Here is a 22,567-nt window from a genome sequence, read left to right on the forward strand (position 1 = left end):
GAAATATATATAGGGAGTCCTTGTTATCCAAATAATCAGATTGAGAACCTCTGAATGTAAGAGTTGTATACTACGCAGGTCATAACACTATAAAATATTTTCTATGAACCAATTACTTATTGGATGAATCCTCCTGGGTCAAACATTCATGCTGACAGATTTATATCAATTTATCATTCTCTCTCCTTACCATGAAATGTTGAGAAAAATGCTTATACACAATGCAAATATCCCACAAGTAAAAATCTTATAAAAAAAAGTAGTAAGATTTCAAACAGGTTATTACAAATGATGTTATCAAGAACTAAAATTCACACACAAAGCCCTTGATAAATGAAACAGACCTGACACATCACAACAAATGTAGAAAATGATAGTTTTTCAAAAAAAAACTCATCTAAATTTTAAACAATAAAAAAAGATTCTTAGAAAAACTGATATGTTCATAAAACAGACCATCTTTATCTTTACAGTGACCCTGCTACTCAGGTGAAATACTATCATAAAAAAGGTAAGGAAAATTATGCCAGTAATGTCATTTTTTAAAAATCTGAAGTATCATCTCATAGTGTATCTTAAAGAAAAATTTTGTTTGTGATATGACAAACTTATTTTTGCATTTCGGGACTTCTGACTCCTAATTACTTTGTATTAGGAAATTTTTATTCCTGCTTTTAGATGACTTTTTAAAAAGGGCAATAAACTTTCTGGTTTTAATTATTCTTAGATAACAATATGAAGCAGGAGAAAATAGAAATTACTACACTCTGAATGCAAAAGTGAGTAAAACTCAGAGGGCAAGCACAGTTATAAACTATTAATCATGAGCAAAGTTTCTCCCACACTAAGTTTTTAGTTGAATAGTAAATGCCAATGCAATTAGATGAAGTGTGACCTCAGCTTCAATAAATTCAGCTGAACCCTTTTATTTACTGAGGAAAAAGGGAAGGAAAGAAAAAAGGAGGAAAAGAAAATAGTTCGTAAGAGCTCTTGAAATCTATTTAAATGCTTTTAGTAGAGATGTTTCAATTTAATGCTTGAGCTGATAGTCGAAGGAAAACTACGACAGAAGTATTTCCAACTGCTTTACCAAAGAGCAATAGAAAATGTGACTGTGCTTTTGCTGATTAGGTTATTCTAAGATGTTTTTTCCCTCATTTTCTTAGAATTTAGCATTTATATATTTTATCCCACATCACTTTTGTCCCTTAAAAGCCAAGGTAGAAACTATTAGAATGTCCTCAGTAAATGCAAATATAATTATCAGCGCTTCTTCAAGGAAAAAAAAAAAAAACCTATAGAAAAAATAACTTAAAATTTGGTACATAAATTTAAAAAATCAATCATTAAAAAGATCAATTAAAAAAATCTCAACAGCAAGATCTAACATCAGGATATATTTTGTAAGATATTGTAACTTCTACGTGTATTGTATCTGTTTTGCTTCTTGTTCTGTTCAGTGCTTAGTTAGAGCCTCCCTCTTCTCTGCCCTGACACCCTTTTCCCTGCGGGAAACATTTCATATGGTTTTAGCGGGACCCATTCCAACTCCCACCCAAAGCTTTGTGCACAGGAGACAGGCCAGTGGACTTACCCATCCCCAACCACAAGAATGATCACAAATGGTCACCAGGCCTAAGCAATCTGGTTGCAATTCTCCTAGGGACTTTTCTCCCAGAGCCATTCCAGAAAACTGGCTCTTTGCACTAGGAATACTCAAATAGAAAGATGTGTCTGGGGCTTGCTGAGGGCCATCTACTTCATGATGTGGTAACAATTCCATATAGAATAAAGTCAAGGAAAAGCATCAACAGAGCCAAGACTTGAGAGTAGGAAGAAACACAGCTCTGATGACAGGTCTTTATTTGGGATCTATTCACCTAAAGCCCCTGTATCTGCCAATCAAATGAGCCATAAAATTCCCTTTGTGGTTTACAATGTTCCAGTAATTATTAAAACAACAAAACCCTGACTAGTCGACACAGGAAACCCCAAGTTAAAATGTTACAATTTCTTTGGGCTATAGTTTTTGAAAAAGAAAATAACGAGACTGGATTAGCTAGACTAAGTATTCTCTAGGATTTCCCTTTGCTGTGAAATTCTTGTCATCTGGAATTCTTGTCAAATGTTCAAGTGCTTGATTTTAAGCAGAAAAGGTGCAAGCACATAAGAAAATGGTGCACAATACTTTTAGAAACACTGGCGCTTAATGCTTATTTCTGATTTGAAATAACTTCAATTAGGCCAAATCCTACGTTTTTAAGCTCTTCACAGAAAAGCTGAAGATTTTTTAAGATTTATTTATTCACTTGAGGGGGAGAGAGAAAGCACACGGTGGGAAGGGGCAGAGGGAGAGGGAGAAAGAAATCCGAACCAGACACCACTGAGTGTGGAGCCTACCTGGCGCTTGATCTCATGACCTTGAGATCATGATCTGAGCCAAAACCAAGAGTCGGATCCCTAACCAACTGTGCCACCCAGGTGCCCCTGAAGAATTATTTTTTAAAAATAAAACCTTTGTGGTAGCACTTTTGATTTTGTTATAACAAATCAGGCCACTCTTCTCCAATTCATAACTGAATCTCACCAACAGTCACAATTAGAGATGTAAGACTTCAAGCACAGGACAGCACAAACCATTAATAGAAATGTATTCTTATTGAAATTTCATTTTATTACATGTTTTCTGATTGAGTTCTGATCTCTAGTTAGATCTCAAATTTCAAGCTCCTTAGAAATGGTAAACCATAATACATACAAATATGAAAAATATATGCCACTCCACCAAAATAATGGGAAAATTGTGTGATAAAAGATTAAAGTATATCCTAATTTGAAATACTTAGTCTTTTGTAACTCATCTGAATCTGTGAAGATATCAATAAAAGTGTTCTAAAACTCTTCTTCTAAGACAAATTCTTTCTTTTATGCATGACTGTATCCAGAGTTCTCAGAACAGTGTGTGTAGCACACAAGAAACACAAAATATTCACTGAGTGGCCAAAGCAAGTTGGGAGGAGGAGCAGGCTCTTGAGGGGGGTGGGTAGCCAGGAGGCACAGACAGAAGAAGGAGGAGGTATAAAAGAGCCAATAAGACTGGGGAGGGGAGACCTAGTAGGGGACGAGAGGGAGAAGGAAAAGGAGAATCCAGGGAAGAACCTGAAGAAGGGGGAGAGAGGATGAGGAAGAAGAGAGAAGGGGAGAGGGAGACAGCCAGGTGAAGAAGAAAGGGAAGCAAGGAAGCAGGAAGGGAAAGGAGAAAAGACGACAAAGGTCACATAAAGGGAGAAAGAAGAAAACCTCTGTCACCTAACCATCTGTCATACTGGAACGGCATTCTGCATATACACACTACGGAAAATCTTAACATTTAACCCTGGTGAAAGTATTCCATTGATTAATAAGTACATTACAATTCATATTACATGTATATACATTTATCTGGATACATGATCAATAAATTAATAAAAACAGAAGCTATTATATCACATTTTTATTACATGGTTTTTACAAGCTTCATCTTTTAAACTGAGAGGCATGAGACAGTGTATCTAAAATTTCAAACCCTTTACATACTGAGCACCAATAAATACACTCAATGGCTATTTGACATACCTTCCCCGACCAGAGCGATACTATATTTTTTCTGCCCTATAGCAGTAAATTGTGATGAGGAACATTACCATTTCCTGGGATGATGGTATTAGAGCTTTCAGTTCTTCCTCTTCTGGTTATTTCCCTTCGCTGAGTGTGTGTGTTTGCTAGAGGTTTTACCTTCCTTTGTGTCATCTTTGTCTCTGGATGCCGTTTTACTAGAAGCATCCTTTACATTTGTTGACTTTTTCCTACTTTCCTTGGCTTTAGCACTTTTGTCTAGGCCCACATTCTCCTTCTCTCTGTCCTTTTTACCCTTTGGAGATTCTTTCCTGGATATATCTGCATCAGCAATTTTCTTATCCTTCCGCTCATCCTCTTTTTCTTTCTTCCCCTTTCTTCTCTCTTCGTTCTTATTCTCCTTCCTTGATTCCGTTTTCTCTTTTTCCTTCTTGAGCTCTTCTTTAGTGAGTTCTTTAACTTTCAGGTTTTCCAATCAAAGGAAAAAAAGTTTATTGAAAGCATCTCTTAATTCACAGGACAGTAACTTAGTGTTAAATATATGGTCTTTATCTCTCCACACACATGAAATGTTCATTCAGAATGGGACTTTCATCCCCTAGTTTTACATTGGCTAAAACCAGATGCAAAACCTCTACAAAGTATCAGCTACCAAAGAAATGCCAGAAACTTGCCATCATATTTCTCCAGCTTGAAATAGATTGTGACTTGTTTTAAAATAAGGCCAACATGCAATATTATTAAAATGAGTCCATACATAAACTTTACACAGTGTTAACAACTCACATTTCACAATTATAAAGACATAATTAAAGGAACACTGGCAATATTAAGGAAAAAATTCCAAAATTTGCAAGTATCCAAAGATAATTTAAAAACTTTCAGTTCTGGCAAAAATTATGTCCTTAATATATTTGTGCTTATAAGCCTTGAAAACAAATACAATGCATAGATGAAAAAGTAAATACCATTTAATTTTCTTAGCTAAGTAAGAAAAAGAACAATGTCCATGAGTATGAAATATTAAATTCATTATCTATAGTGCTTAAAATGACAAGCAGACATTCTTGTCTGCTTATATTCAATATTATGAAATCAGTATTCCTTTAAATATGTTTTCCTGTTAATTTATGTAGAGCCACTCAAGCCAACATGTTGTCCATCCATGCTCATAGGCAAGAGAGCAACTAAATGGAACATACAGGTAATTCCAAATCTTGTGTGAGACCGACCCTGCTTTCAATCCATTTTACATAAAGTTTAATAAAGCCGCTAGCAAAAGCTTTGAATTTTACCTTCTTGCTCTCATTAGAAAATCCTAAGAGAAGCAAGATGTTTATTGTATTACATAGCATTTAAGCAGAAACAAAGAAAATGAAAGACTTCTTTAATAAATTGTGAAAGAGATGTTCATGCCCATTAAAATCATGTAAAATTCACAGAGCTCAAATTATTACTCAGTTCTTCCTGAAAATCTTATTAAAACCTTATAAAAAATATGCAATAGCATTCATAAAGAATCATCCGTCCGAATCCTCACCTACTTCAGTGCTGTTTGTAGATAATGTAGATAATATCTGTAGACACAGATAATGGCATTGCAAGAGCGCTTGTGCAGTCAGATCTTGTAATATTTTACAATACTAAATTTTTAATTTTTGATTCGCCTCTCCAGATCAAGTATAAATTATACTTTATTGGTCATTTATTTCTTAATTATTGACATTAAGAATAAAATGGTAAAAATAGTTCTCCTGCTGGGAATTATTCAGATGGGATACAAAGTTAAAACATTAAAATTCCCTAATCTTAAAATTAAAATACAAATCACAAAACCCTGCAAGTCACATTGTCAAGTCTCACCTGTTAATGTTTTACCAAAAAACAAACTAAAAACAATATGCTAAGCACTTAAACACAAAAGAATATTTTAAGTTTATATAAAAAAAACCATGCACTTCTCCCTTGCCCCTGCCTTTAAAGGATATAAATATTTACATGTGAACAAGAAAAACCACAGGGATATAAAAACTAAAGCTGGGGGATCCCTGGGTGGCGCAGCGGTTTGGCGCCTGCCTTTGGCCCAGGGCGTGATCCTGGAGACCCGGGATCGAATCCCACGTCGGGCTCCCGGTGCATGGAGCCTGCTTCTCCCTCTGCCTGTGTCTCTGCCTCTCTCTCTCTCTCTCTCTCTCTCTGTATGACTATCATAAATAAAAAAAAAACAAAACACAAAAAAACAAAACTAAAGCTGTAATAATAAGCTGTTAGCCTACAAATAATGGTTGACAGGTACAGCAATTTTTAAAGAATTAAAATACCAAAACACAGCAAATTCTGTACCAATGAAATGCAGTACTCCAGATTATAAATCTAAATTTTTCACTTCACTGAAAACTCTAAGTGTGCTTACTCTGGCTTTTATTATGCTCTAAGAGTGAGTGAGTGTCATCAGAGCTTTGGAAAAAATGAAATCAATCAGTAAAGAATTCATCTTTTTTTTTTTTTTCCAATAGTAATTAAAAAGTTCAAACTAAGAAAGGTTTAGGTTAGACAATAATAGCAAGTTTGGATGTAAGTTTAGATGTAGTATAACAATATTATGATATCACTCTATGTTTTTAATTTAAAGACTGTTACAAAAGTTTTGATACCATAAAAAAGGAAAATATTTAAAATTATAGGTTTGTGGCAAAAAATTCTTTAATGATGTCTTGATAAAACTACTATTGGCCAAAGATGCAACCCAAATCAAAAAGCAATGTTTAGCATTAGTAGCTGCATTAACATATCTAGAAAATGTCATGCATTTTCAAGCATTAAATTTGATTCACTCAAGGCTAATTTGATAAACAAAAAATACCTTTAGCCTTAGTTTTTCTCTTGGCTACCCCACCAGGTCCTTCTGTTGGTATTTACAAGATGAAAACAGGTTATAAACAGAAAATATTAAGGGAATTAAAAATGAAGTAACTTTTAAAAAATAATAAAATAAATATCTATAGTTAAAATCAATGCCTCTATTAAACAAATTACATTAAACTCACCATTTAAAAAACACACTCCTTCAACACATAAATATTTTAAAAAATAATAAAATAAATATCTATAGTTAAAATCAATGTCTCTATTAAACAAATTACATTAAACTCATCATTTAAAAAACACACTCCTTCAACACATAAATATTATCATTTGTACGTCATTTTGAAACTTTACTTTCACTATAATAAAAAAATGCATTGTAATCAGCCTAAGATTCAGTCAACTTCATGACTTGCCATAGACTTGAAAGAACTGTGGGCTTTAGAAAAACCTAATTACCATTGAAATCACATTTCCCTCTCAGCTGTAGCCAGTGGCCCTCTGCTCGACACAGATAATCAATTACAAGCATCACACAAGAAAAGACCAGGAGACTTCACTCCCCTGCTCAATCATCATTTCCATCCAAAAAAGTATAGCATATTTTGATAGACTTTTAATCTCTATGGTTTGAAAAACCATTGTTTTTTTCCTCCATAGTTTCAAACTTTCTGCATAAAAAAAATTATACAAGCAAATACAGATATTATTACAGTCATATAGGTATATGTTAAATTTTTTACTCTTCATCTAAAAATGTTGCAATGGCTTTCTGTTTCTTGTCTTGGCAAATAAAAGTTCTGATAATGGGTTCACCTCCAACTAATGTCAATACCCTATTCCTCTCAGTACACTCTCATTCTAACCAAGCTGTATTTGACATCCCAGTCAACCAATGCTCTCAGTTCTATCTCCTGATCACACAAATGCTATTTTATACTCCTGTATCAGCAAACTTTCCAAGGTGGCATTCCAAGTTGCCAACCCACTTCCTAGGCTCTAAGAGTGGGAGGTGTGGTGATTACTGGTAACCTCCTGTGGGGGCAGCACCATGCACCATCTGTCACAGCAGCAATTGGCTATGGTTGTAAAAGAAATCCCCCAAGCAGGACCTACTCCGTGTTTCTCAAAACCCTAATCACACCCCCACTTTCAGTATGAGATGTTTTCACTCCTATTCTGTTATATTGTTCAAATCATCCTCCATTCCTAAATTCCTTCCTTTATCCATCATGATTTGTTTCTGTCAAATGAGACAGTCCATTTGAGAATGGCGATATACTTTGGTTGAAATACCAGTATCATCAGATGGTAGCTATCATCAGATGGTAGCTATACTTGTCACAAGCATGGCATAACATGTAGAGTTGTTGAAATACTATGTTGTATGTGAAACTAATGTAATATTGTGTGTCAACTATACTTCAGTTAAGAAAAACAAAATATCATTATCCTGGAAAAAAAGTATTAGTGCATGTCTTACTACTAGCTACATTTGAAAAAGAAATGTGAATTAACTGTTTCATATAGCTATCTATAACTGTCCAATTTCTTATATACATACAGAATCATAACTAGTGTTTATGAGTGACAACTTATTTTTCACAGATAAAACCTGAATCTTCCCCAAATTCTATTAAAAACAGCATGTCACCTTATAATACCAAATGCCATCTTGGACCACTCCCCACTAAAGTTTATTTCAGAATAAAATATCAAACTTATTCTTGTAATACCAACTTTTAAATACATGAGCATTATCCAGTGTGCAAAAGAAATTAGCATAAAACATTAAAATGCATGTTTAATGCTGTTCATGTCCCTTTCCTAATTCATGCATATGCTCTCAACGCATGCCCAGATTTTCCTGGTAAAAAGCAGAGTGGTTAAGAATCAGAGTACCCAACCACCAAATGTCACTGTTAGGATGGAGTCAAAAGAGCTATATTGATGAAAAGCCTAGAGTTAACTTTTGCTATTAATAAAACATTAGAGGGACACCTGGGTGGCTTCAGCGGTTGAGTGTCTATCTTTGACTCAGGGCATGATCCCGGGATTCGGGATCAAGTCCCACAGGAGGATCCCTGCGTGGAGCCTGCTTCCTCTTCTGCCTATGTCTCTGCCTCTCTATCTCTGTCTCTCATGAATAAATAAAATCTTTTAAATAAATAGATAGATAGATAGATAGATAGATAGATAAATAAATAAATAAATAAATAAATAAATAAATAAATAAAATATTAGATTAGCTTAGTGAAACAGGAGAAAATAATGAGTGCTTTTTAAAAAGTTTCCCAGTTCAGGCATAAATCCATAGAGTGATACAATGTGTAATGCTCTGTACTAATTCCAACTTTAGCTACCTTTTCTGAACTTAAAGAATAGAGTCAATAATTTTTCAATATTTTTGACATGATAAAGACTAAGCTAATAATTTAAACAACACTGGTCACGTGCAGTCTCAAAAGGAAGGGTTTAGACAGGAGAAAAAGCACAACACCAAGAAAAGAAGAAGTCAACAGAGGCCCTACATTACAAGAAATGAGAGGAGAGTCAAGAAAACGCAGTGTTCTTCCAATCAAAAGTGCAGCTTTAGGAAGGCAGGCAGGAGCAACGGTGTAGGATGAGAACTTTACTGAATTATGTTAGTTATTAAATATCCCATAAGGTTCTTCAGATTACAGCTTTACAATAACAGAGGTGGTCACATTACAATGAGAAAACAGAGGTGAGGAAAAGGTGATCAAAAACCCAGGGTGTGTGTGGGGGGCCCCCTGACTGCCTTCTTCTTCGGAGAAAACTAATCAGATGTGGAATTTCCCAAGGTTCCCAGTGGGTAGAGAGAAATAAGGGTTTGCAAGATTTCACTGTCTGCATATTTGATGGCTAGAGGAAACAAAGGCATGCCTGCAGGAAACAGGTACAGAGCCAATAAGAGGGGAGAAATGATCATGAGGGCAGAAGATGCAGGGGGATATGTGGGTAAAGACTTAATTTTGGAAACCAGAAGATGCAACACCTGCAAAAATGATCAATGAGAGGAAATGACGAAGAAATTCTGAGAAAAAAGAAATGCTATAAAGTGTAGAGGGACAAAGACAATGAAACCAAAGCCAAAGACAACTGCCTTGGTAAAGCAGAAAGCAAAATCATTTTCCAGAAGAATAAAATGACCCTAGAAGATGGAAGAGCACGGATAAGGTTCTGAATACCTACTAAAAGAATCACTTTGTCACAGCAGTGAGCACCTTACATATAGGCTCAGTTCAGGTGAATTTAGAATAGATCTTTTTACATAAACGATGTGAAGCCCAGTGGTGGAGAAGGAGTTAGTGGTGATCCAGGACTAGTGGCAGCATATAAAGAGAAAAACAAAACAAAACAAAAAGACTTTGGGGACGTCAAAGAAGTGGCCCCAGAGAAAAACACAAGGCAAGTACGGAAGACTTTGCTTTTATATAATCTTGAATTATGGACAGAATTAAGTTCTTACTTGTAACTATGGTTGATGTGGACTCCCTTTAGTGTCAAAAATCAACTAGCATACCCTATTTTTCTCCTTTACTCTCTCTACTACCACATCCAATGCCCAGGAGCAAAATAACAGCAGAGGGAGGACAATTTTATCAAACAATAAAATCCATGACAATATAACTCCTTAAAAATAGTTTCCAAGTGGCATGTAAAAAATTGTATCAATCAGAGCCTGAAAAGGAAGCATTTTGGTATTCCCTGTAACTTCACTAGGAGGAAAGTTGTTTTTGTTGATAGAATACATTCCAACTGAAGGTAGTCATCAAAAAAGCATCAGGAAGTGGCTGCAGCCAAAGAGAATGGCAAAGAATAAGTAATCACCATGTGCTTTATTTCCATTTGCCATTATGGTTACTCCGATGGTTTTTAAGGTGATAACTGTTAATAGCTGTTAACTGAGAATTTTTTAACAGACATTTTAAAAAACTAGGCCTTATGTCCTTCCCTTAGAACAAGAGTTGCCTGAAAGTAATTAATGTTATTTTGGCAACTGCCTCAGAGTCACTATCCCACACATTTTCAAGATGAAATGCTCTGTATCAAATTAAAATGCTGAATCATTAAGCCAATGGTTAGACCTGTGGTTCCACCACATGTAACAGACATAATTTTAGAAGACTGGCTCCATTACAGAAACCCAAGTAGCTACTACAGGTTTTCAGAGAGTTGGCCATAGGCTTGGTAGGCTGGGTGTCACTTTGTACTCTGGTCTCTTCTGTCACTCCCTGGTGAGACCTGTGAGTCACCTTGAGCTTCAGTGTCTCATCTTCCTCTTTCCCATACTGAAACATCACAACTTATTTCAACACTGACTACAGACTAGGGGGAAGGGGAAAGGCAGTTCTCAGAGCTAGGCAGACTGTTGCTCTAGAATGGATGTCTAGTTTGGCTAAAATGCATGCCAGCACACTATACCAATTTCCTTTTTGTTTTTAAATAGATGGTGTAACAATATTATCACAGACATTATTGAAAAAAGAAAGCTACAAACCTTCCAGTGTTCTGTGATGAGTGGGAAAGGAGAGATTAGAACACAAGAGAACATAATGACTCAATTCAGGAAGGGATTGCATCCAGAGACTGGAAGTTTGCATGAAGAAGCAGATTAAAATATGAACGTAAGAGATACAGGAAAGCTCACTGCAAGAACTCAGATAGCACAGGTCAGTTTACCATATGAAATTCCACATGTCATTTTTCTTGGGGAAAAAAAAAAGTCCAATATTTTTTTCACTTATTTAAGCTGGTTTAAAAAAAAAAAAACAAAAAAAACAAACCTTACTGTTTTATCATACGATGGGTAACTCCTGAGGCTTTCACTTATCAAGACTAATGCCCCCAGAAAATATTTAATAAATATCTTATGTTAGGTTCAGTTTTGAAGAGGGATTCAAAAGAAGACTGAGACCTGGTTCCTAACTTCAAGGAACTCACAGTCTAGTTAAAATATCTATTCCCATTTTTACTTGGTTATACAAATATCAATATCAGAAGCAGAGAATTTAGCATAAAATTCTATCAATTAACTTGCAATTATTAAGTCTGAGTCGGTGAATTTCACGAAAATGCACCAAATATGCATTGTAATCAAAGAAAATTCCACAGCCCAAATCACAGAAAACTACTTATTTCATACAGCAGGATCTTATTTAGAAAGGATGATGATATCAAGCACCAAAAGGTATTATCTACCAAGTGATCGATCAAATTAATAATAAATTATCTATCCTTAGAGCTGTTATTGAGAATTCTCCACAGCTTTATCAGGGTGCACAGAAAACATTTTATTCAGTCTAGCCAACTGTAAATAAAAACAAACCAGAATTCAAGCAGAAAAGTTTTCTTACATGTCTGGATACAGCTCTATGAGACAGGTAGGTAACTCCTAGAAGAAAGAATCAAGTGCAAGATGAAATGGCAGGGTCACCCAGCATTCCATTACACCTGAGGCATCTATGTGATTCTCCCAGGCAGCACATTGGCAGTTAGGCCCCAGGGATTTAATAAGACCAACACCCAGAAGATGGCTCTCGAACTAACATAACACCCCACCACTCACGTTCCAGAGAAAATCAGGGCTGAAAGAAGCTACAGTGCAGAAAAGAAATCCTCAGAATGCCACTTCCTTGTTTTTTGAACCAAACTTCAGAGTCCCCAACTGGACACATGGCAGTGCATCTACAGAAACAAGCAGGGCAGCTAGGAGACAAGACTACACCTGTATTCCAAGCACATTCTGCAAAGTTCTTCTAGTTGTTTGAAATTAGAAAAGCAGAGTAAATAAGATACAACTTAAAATTCCATAACTACAAATAAATATTCAAATGTACAGAATACAATTTTGCCTTTTTAATAAGCTTAAAAGACATAAAGCTAGGAGCATATTTATAGTATGAAACAGAAAATTATGCACTAAATCTTTAGATTAAAAATTAAAAATTATAATAAAATTTATGCAAAATAATTTTGATGAGCTTCAAAATACTCTACATTAGTTTTGCAAACAACTTTATTTTTTTCTCACTAAACAAGCCTTAGCCACAAGTTGAAGGAAGTCACAGAAGTCAGGGGTTCACCAGCTCCCTTTAACCATCATTAGAGACTTTTCAAAAGGGCTGACTAGAGGGGGTACAAAATAGAAAACTATCTCACTTCCTTACTTTTCACTTACAAAAATAAAGCATAATTAATTTCTGTACCTAAAACATGTATTAGTATCATGATCATGACAAAAAACCATGTAATGATTACAAACATTTTAACACACAAATTTAATTAATTTACTTTTCAAACTGATCGCACATCTTCTAGAGTTAGTAGTAAGGAAGCACAGAAAACTAAGACTGCTTTAAAAAATACATCTCAGACAAGCAGCTACGTGTATTTCATTGTGAGGCCTAAGATTGTTTTTAATTTAAACCTAATGAACATTGGTATTTCACAGTACTCAAACTCAAAGTGGAAGACACAATGAATTATGGACAAAGATTGTATAAACTTTCAAAAAGAACATTATTAAAATCATACTCCTGTGTTTCAGGATATTAACATTTCAAAATCAGAAGCTTTTCACTGTCAGAAACATTAACAGGATGAAATATATTCCCTGAATAATGAGGGAAAAACAAACTAGAGTTTTAACAGCCATGTAAGCTTTAGGAGATCACTGTCCAATGTACATGTGCAGCCATATGCGAAAGCAGCTTTAAATAATGCTTTTTAAGATTTGCAAGTTGCACAGTTTCTTCTGACACATGTAAGGGGTGAGTAAAGGGGGCAAGTCTATCTAGTGTTTCCAGTGTTCTGATTTGATACTTTTACTCTCTGGCTATGGCTGAGTTACAATACATACTTATAAATATGTGAAAAGCCTAGGATCTTGATTTCCAACAGAGAAACTAAATTTGTAGTGTTCCCCTCTGAAAAAAATGGGTGATTTAAACACTCACTGAAAGCAATTTGGTTACAAATGAAAAGACAAGGAATGAGTATTTGAAAAGGAGAAATTACTACAGTTAAATAAAATGCTCAAAAATAGAAACATATTCAATTTTAAGCTCTATGAGAAATCAAAGCCAAGTTAAGTTTAATAGAAGCTCAAAGGGGTTTAAAAACATGAAACACCACTCCCTAAAAGGGTAACAGAAACCAGAGGTCCTGATGGCTTTCCAGAGGTAAGGCAACAGATGAAATCTCATTTTATGAATGCATGTTATATACAGCTAATGCAATTCCTTTTGCTATTACTGAAGCAAACTCATTTTAAATGAATTGATTCAAAAACATTTTTAAGGTCTTCTAATAGAAAAAAAAAATTCTCATGAAAGGAATGACCACTTTTGTAAGTTTAATTTACAAATCTAAAAAATCGTATTCTATCTAAGCCAAAGGTGATGGCCAGTTAATAAGGAAATACAGGAAAAAAATGGAAAAAGACTTATTTAGGATGAATAATTTTAATATGTACAACATTATTTAAGATACATATTCACATTTTCCCTCCTGTGTAATATGCCTGCTTAAAAAAAATACAAATTACTTTCTCTGGATGTGTATTTGGAAATAAAATTAAAAATAAATTTTGCTTTCATACAGAAATATTCAGACACACTACTATCTGAATACAGTAATTTCACTACCCTAAGGCAAAAAACATGGGATTATTTTCAAATTATTTTAAAAGCACCATTAATACAGAATTTTACACTGAAATTTGTATTAACCTATCTGACAAATCAGTTAACCTAAACAAATTACAATAAAAAAATATCAGCTTGTTAAAGAACCATCATCACCTTACACACCAGTCATGTTAAAAGATCAACAGTCATTTAATTTATGAATCATGCTAGAGACATTTTTATAATCAAGTCCATTATAATCATCTCAATTAATAGTGTTAGAAAGACAAGCATCAAGGGTTAATCACAAAACAATCTGCTCTGAAGTTTCTAAATTTAGTTCAGTGAATACATAAGTTGAAACAAAACGATACAGAAACCAATTATACCACCAAAAACATCATTCTCAATGCACTTTGTAAAGGACTACACAAAAATGAGGAATGCCACTTTCTTCACTAGAAGTGGGGGAGCGGAGCAGGGACTAGTTAGAAGCTGTATTGGGGAGAAAGATCACATGGTTGCCTTATACTGTTTGATCACAGCTGCTCCACTGCACGTTAAGCCCTGGCTGAGCAAAGGAAAGAAAGAAACAGGACACTGCTTCGGGTTTTCATAAGCCAATGACTTCAGTCCCTGAATCAAAGTTACTGGTTATGTAAATCCAAAATGACACAAGTCTTGCCCTGAACCCCTTCATTCTGTGACGTACCATCAACACCATCTGCAGTTTCGCTTTCTTCTTCTTCTTCTTCTAGCATTTCAAAAGGAGTCATTATATCATAGAGAAATGAGAGGAAACCATAAAACCAATCTGAACTTTCCTCTGCTAAAATATTAAGGACTTCCTCAAGAGAATCAATATTTTCATTACTGCCATCTTTGGTCAGGCCTACATAAGAATAAAGGAAGAGAGAAAGAGAAAATAAGGAGAGCAGTTAGGTGGAAAAAAGAAGTGGACGAAGAGTGATCTCAAAAAGGATGTGCATCATGGTCACAGAAGTTTACAGAAAAGATACTTTGGAAAATAAAGAAACTGATTACGATGCACACCTTACAATCAACTCTCAATCATATGTACCAAAGGAAAGGCACAATTTGACCAATCCTTGCCATTTCTACCAGCCCCTGACCAGGTTTGCCTTTCTCTCATTAGAGAATCTAGAGCCCCATACACAAAATTGTATTAGCCAAAATCAACTGATTAATGTCAATGTGAAGCGAACAAAAGTAGTATGTGGGTAAAAAGATCCTTCCAACAGCCTCCACATTTTGCTGATTTACCAACCAGATATTATCGAGAGTTGATTATACAACAAGCATTCACATATAGCAATAAATATTCATTGAAGAAAATAAAAAGGTTCATTTCCTCACACTTTCCCCTTTGGGCCTAGAGTTTACTTAAGAAACTCTGGAATTAATATGACTAGCAAGATTACTGTTTATAGCAACCACAGATGGATAGAAATTTATTCAAATAATATCAGAAAATCAAATTTTCACACTATAAAATGTGAGCTTTACAGTGCTCTGCCTACTTACTCATGGTCCTATAATTCTGACCAATAAAAAGAGCCAGCTATTAATAATATTCATTCTGTTTACCAATATTAAATTTGATCAAGGCCCTAGTCAGTCATTTGCAACCGGAATATTTAAAGTCCTCTTCCCATAAGCCCAAGAAATGAGCTTCTATTGTAAAGACCCCCTGATTCCTGTTGTTTTTTAAGTATTACTTCCAAAACAGGACATCATGATGGAAAGAAAGCAAAGAATATATTGGTTTTATTATTTTTTTTCCTGTGAAGAACTGGCTTTGGGTAAGAAACATCGCACAAGCCAGTAAATATCAAAATCCACCAATATTGCCATGCTCTATAAAACAAACCCGTAATTCTGAAAAAGAAAAAAACAGGGTAGAAAGCTCTGGCTGTAAGAAATGTGAACATTCATGACTTTTGAGCTTTTCATACTATAACCACCTTATTCAGTAGCTTAGACCTTGGCAAGTACACATTTCTCCATGTAACATAACCGCCAGCAATCAAGATGCTGGTTAGGTACAACAGATAAGGTACAACAATAAGACACCTAGTATAAATATTAAAGTAGACAGTGTATTTTCCCCATTTTAGTGCATAGACCTACATTGTATCATTGTTTGTGTATGGGGGTCACGGAGAGAAAACAAGTTGGTATTTCTGGTATTTAAATTACTTTTTGACACAACTAGAATATATTTTCACTGAATTTCATAGTTGACAAATGCTAGGAACAGAGGAGATCTGTATTTCCACTGAAATCTCTGTAGGAATAACATTGTTTCTTATTCTTGCCTTGAAACACTATAGCTATGTATATTTATAATGAACCTTTACTTCTCTCCATTTTCAAATGTTAGTACTTCAAAGTATCAACTACAAAATATAAAACTTTGCTATCCTTCAGTATGACAAGCTGAAGTATTTAACAAATGTGGAAAAGGACCTGAGCAAACTACTGACCCAACTATGCAACCTTCCTTTGGTTCTTAAGACAAAAGTACTACTCCAAAGAGAAAAAGGAAATATTCTGGGTGTACAATTCCTTAGCCTCTAAGCGCAAGCCTGAACCAAGGGCAGGGTGTGAGCACCTCTGAGTGGACAAGATCTAGGTCACTTATGCATCTGTCTAGTCTACAAATGTTTATCAAGGCTCTAGGAATTGTTGACTGGCTTCCCTTTTGTTCTCCAGCCATACCTCATATGGTGCCAGCTAGGTGCTAGTCACGGAAAAGGACAATCATGTAATCCTTAGGTGGCATTACTCTAAAATGATGTTACTCTTAGCAATTGGTCCTTGGACCATTTTCCTGTTGATTTTTTTGGGAAACAAGTTTTCAGAGAATCCAATTTCTAGCAATGCAGTTTTCAATAATCCAAACCAGTATCAAAGGTAATTTATTTTTAAAAATTTGGCCACAAAAGTAGGAAGCTATGTCAACTATAAAAGGCTTTAGCAGGGGCACCAGGGTGGCTCAGTGGTTGGGAATCTGCCTTTGGCTCAGGGCGTGATTCCAGGATCCTGGGATCAGGTCCTGCATAGGGCTCCCCTCAGGGAGCTTGCTTCTCCCTCTGCCTGTGTCTTTGCCTCTCTCTCTGTGTGTCTCTCATGAATAAATAAAATCTCAAAAAAAAAAAAAAAAAAAAAGAAAAGAAAGAAAAGAAAGAAACAAACAAACCTTTGTTAGAAAAGGAAAAGGCTTAGCATATTTTCAAAGTAAATCATAAGGGCCACAGCCAGAAACAATGAAATGAAATTAATGATGGCTGTTCAGAACATCTTGATTTACTCACACATATTTCATCCTCCCTTTATATTTCACAGGAAAAACCAAATCTTAAGATGTCAAATGTAAATATGAATGCGAACACTTCCTCAAACTGATAAGATTAGATATATGCAAATTTAAGAATGTAGAAAGAAACACTTATGAAAGAAATGCCAAACCTATGAAAGCTCAGCATATTTCAACTGTTACTACAAACTCTCCCCTAATCTCTAGCTTCCTACCTGCATCTGCCCTTTGGTTTCCCAGTGCCTTAATCCAAAGCCCTTACCCCTGAGCTGCCTCTCCAAAAGAATGTACCCTTTTTGGGTACACGCTCACTGTATTTGCTCCCCCACAGCCTCTCCCTGAACATACAGAACCCATTAACATCTCTGTACCCCTAGACACTTCACTAGGCTCTCCCTTTGCAACCACCTGCCCGTAACAGAAGCACAACTAAACTGCAATAACCTCCCAAAATAAAAAAAGAACTTTAGTCATAAAATTCAAATCCAGGGGTGCCTGGGTGTCTCAGTCAGTTAAGCGGCTGCCTTAGTTCAGGTCATGATCTCAAAATCCTCATATGGAGCTCCTTGTTAAGCTCCCTGCTCAGCAGGGAGTCTGCTTCTCCCTCTGCCCTTTCTCCTATTTATGCTTTTTCTCTCTCTCTCAAATAAATAAATAAATAAAAATCTTTAAAAAGAAGCTTTTTAAAAAATTCAATTCCAGTCAAGCTTGTATTTCCTGCAGAGAATTCAATCACTATAGAAATATGGTCAGAAGACATAAGTGAGGGACACCTGGATGGCTCAGTGATTGAGTGCCTGCTTTGGCTCAGGGCATGATCCCAGGATCCAAGATCAAGTCCCCACATCGGGCTCCCTGCAGGAAGCCTGCTTCTCCCTCTGCCTCTCTCTCTCTCTCTCTCTCTCTGTCTTTAGAATAAATAAGTAAAATCTTAAAAAAAAAAAAAAAGAAGACATAAGTGAGTCTGACAGTTCACCCTTTGTTTCAGCTATGAAGCCACAAGCTGTGAATTACTACCTTTATATGATAAAATTGTTTATTTTAGCCTTTGTGCATTTAATAGTCAAATTATCAAAATGAACTCTGGGATTCACCAAATTTGGTTCTACCTCCAAATATATAATTCTTATAAAAGGAACAAGTTATGATTTGCCCATATCAAATACGTGTCTACTGCAAATGGCAATGTTCTAAGTTACAATTAATTAACCTCTTAATGGTTGCTTAATAACCTTACAGGAAAGAAACTCTACTAAAAATCAAGTTATTAATGTTGTTTGATATAGAAATTAGTGTTCTATGGAAGAAATAACATTTTAATTTTTAACAGTTGATATTTCTTGATAGACCACATAGCTGACTTTAAGCCAAAAAAAACCCAACAAAATATAAATGAGAAGTAATATTATTTCTAAAAATGAGGAAACATAGCCCACATGAAGTTATCTTTAACATGAAAAAGCTTCACTATTCAGAATCCAGCATTTAAAGTAAAGTAATACAATGGAGTAATAAACCATTTATAGGCAAGCAAATTAGCATCATTCTGAGAGGTTAAATTCTATATATTTTACTTCTTTTGCATGTCTAGGATTATAGTCTTGAGGATTTACTATGTTCATAGAAAAATTTAGATATATAATGACAAAATTACTCAGAAAATTCCATTAAGGTTAAGATAGGAAAAAAAGTTGATAGCAAGCTTCCACTGTTAAGTAGCAAACATAATTTTCACTGAGATGTAATAAGAAAACATAAGCTAAGGTCAAAATTAAGAAGCAAAATACATTTAATCACAACTAAACCCCTTTTTTCATATGTAGAACTTCCTGTTTTATAAGGAGGTTAAAATTAATCTACCTAAAACTGTTCTGTTGGTTATAGATGTGATACCCTCCCATTTTTTTTATATCCGTAAAATAAACACAAAATTGTGTGTCTAAGATGAATTTCTTTGCACCCTTAATCTAGTAAGCATAGTATACATTATCATGATATATTTATTTCTCTAAATACTTTAATATACAAAATTTTAATACATGTAACAGCAGTATATAGTAAAGCAAAGTGTTGCTCTCTAATAAGCAGAAACACACATCTCACCAGGCCAGATTACATAAAATTTGTATATGAAAATTAGCATCATCCTTTCTAGGAAGGCAGCATTTTAAAACAAATGAGGGAATATCACATATTTATATATTACAAGAAATATCTCAAAGATAAAGACAGGTAATTCTGGTGGTACAAAGAGAAGGGCTCAAGATGTCCAAAATAAAGAAACCCAACCAAAAACTACTGGTTCATATTTTAATATTACCTTTAAAATATGCATAGAATATTTTTAAAAAATGTTTGCTACCACAATTTTATTTCAAAATGGACTAATTAAAGTCTTTAGAAACTTACATTTTCAAATGGAAGTGAATTATATCAACTGATGCTAAATAGTGGCTATAATTACAACACTTGAAAACAGGCTAGTACATTATCTCTATGTTCAAATATTAAGTTGAGAATAGGAACTGCTCTAAATCTGAACACAGACATTAAATTATACTTATTGAAAATATATGTGCAAGAGCTATATGCTTATTCATTTATAAAAGTACATTGAAATATAAGTACTTGGAAAAACAATTAAGCCATTAACATTTCAGTGAGAATGAAATATATAATTGAAGTGGGAAAATATCTTCCATAAAATGTGTATCACTGGACAAAGATATTGTCAAGGCAAAGGTATTATTTTGTTTCTAGCATTTTACCACCACTAACAACAACAAAAAAATATCTACTTGCCTAGTAAAACTTTGGCATCATCCACATCAAAATCTCCATCACCATCAGCATCATAGACTCCTAGTTTTCCTGCAAAAGGGAGGAAAAGATGTATAGGAAGAAAAGGGAGAGCAAGTTTTATAAGGTATTACCACTACTACAGTCCTGACCATCAGCCATAAATATTACCAATCAATGCAATTCTTTGCTCTCTGAATCCTGGAAAGTAGTAGGTAAGTGAAGATCTTACCTAAAATGACAGACAATTCACAGATAGATTCAGAAAATGTCTACCTTAGAATCTAAGGCATATAACTGAGGTAATATTTTCCTTAAAGTTTTAATAATCCCCTGATTTAATCATTTCAGATGAATTTTTTTATTATGTTGCTAAAAATAGTTTAGGTAAACATTTCAATATATATAAAAAAACATAATTGATTTCTAACAGTTACATAAAAAGTAATGTTTCCACAGTATGAAAGTTCTTCACACCATCAATATTCAAAATAAAGAATACCCACCAAGCCTCAAAGACTAAATATAAATAACTAATGTCAAGTACTAAAAATAAGAAGGCAATTGATTTTATATTTTACAATAATGATTCATAAGAAAAACATCATGAATCAACCTAAAAAAAAAAGGACTTCTGGAAATACTTCCAGAAAAACAGTATGTAAAACTGGCTTTCTGAAATTACAAAGGGAAGCTTAGTTATCCCACTTCAAATTTACCTAGCACTGGCCTCTACTATCAAGAAAAAAACCAAAACTTGGAACAGGCCACTTGAGAGGTTGTACTACCAGAACCTTTCCTCTTCAAACAGAGTAAAATGTATCTAAGGCTCTATCATCTAAGGAGCACTGCTATGTTTAGCATGCCAAACATAAGTTAAATACATTCAGTTCCCTAAAAAACATTCTAAAGTCAACGTCATTTAGAATTCAGCATTGGATAATGGCTGTGAGGAGACATACTGTACAGCAATATTTTAAATAGCATCCACAAATATGGCAATGATACTAAAAAACCAGTCTGCAGCACTGTTACCATCTCTTTAATAAAAAGTAAGTCAAAACATTGCAGAAGGGCAGGCAAAACTTTTGGAGTAGAGTGGCTGTGATCAATTTTTACCCTCCCAAAGCCCTTGTTCTACTTAGGAAAACAGTGAACTAGCTATGTGGAAGTTTGGTTTAGAAGCACACATTTAAAATAAAAACAAAAACAATAATAAAACAGAAAGATAAGAAAGTTATCATTTCTACTGCTAAGAAAATGTAAATAAAAAGTGCTGATCAGCAGGTCGAGGCGGTCTACAGCACACAGCTCAAGTAACGTTAAAATGACAAAACACCATACTTTCTGACAAACGTTAAGGGGGGAATTGGTCCTACCACCTATTTTCTCTGATGCAGGGAGGGGATAATTAAATTGACAGAATAACGATGAGGTTTTAGAGACTAACACAAGTCGACTTAAAATGCATCTCTAATAGCCTACCTTGAAGTACCTCCGATAAGTTATAACGGAAGTCCTTTGCTTTGGCTGCATGCATGTAAAAACACAAAAATTGTTACTTGCCCTTAAATGTACAAATATTTTAAATCTCTTCTTTTGTTTAACAGATGTTCCCTGGCAACATATCACTGTAAGTCAACAAAAGCACCCAATCTACTCAGAAGTTTGTCTCCAAACTAAAATTGTTCCTCTATTACTCTATCACTATATCCAGAGACACTCTCTTTAAGTAATAATGAAAAGTTTCAACAAAAGGTAGGTTATCCGTAAGTGTGTATTGCCTCCCACCCCCGCCACAAGATGACTATAATCTAACATCTATGGCAGAAGTACATAAAATAGAATACATAATGAAGGCTTTATGGGAGGGAGGCAGTTTTCTGTGCAACATGGTACATATAGAGGAGCATGCATTTTTTTTTTTCAGGGTCCACACTTTTCCCTGGATTATTAAAGAGGAAGACCAGGTATTCATAACAGCCAAAAAGTGGAAGGAACCCAAAGGTCCATCACTGATGAATGAATAAGCAAAACGTGATATATACCCATACAGTGGGATACTTTCAGCTATAAAATAAAGTACTGAACCCTGAAAACGGTATGTTAAATGCAAAAAGGCCACATATTGTATGATTCCATTTATATGAAATGTCAAGAGTAAGAAAATCACAGACACAGAAAATATATTAGTGTTTGCCAGGAGAGGGGAAGAGAGGGTGATGGAAATATTCTGAATTAGATAATGAGAATTATATTAAAAACCAGCGAACTACACATTTCACATATTTAT

General features: G+C 34.7%; 1 protein-coding gene across 1 annotated transcript in view; it reads right to left on the reverse strand.

The window, feature by feature from the left end:
- Positions 1 to 22,567, reverse strand: part of ASPH (aspartate beta-hydroxylase) — a 182,423-nt gene that overhangs the window by 152,513 nt on the left and 7,343 nt on the right. The window contains 1 exon segment of the mRNA NM_001375359.1: positions 20,278 to 20,346. Coding sequence (NP_001362288.1) covers positions 20,278 to 20,346 — 69 coding nt within the window.

This window comes from Canis lupus, chromosome 29 (genome assembly GCF_011100685.1).
Source record: "Canis lupus familiaris isolate Mischka breed German Shepherd chromosome 29, alternate assembly UU_Cfam_GSD_1.0, whole genome shotgun sequence".
NCBI lineage: Eukaryota > Metazoa > Chordata > Mammalia > Carnivora > Canidae > Canis > Canis lupus.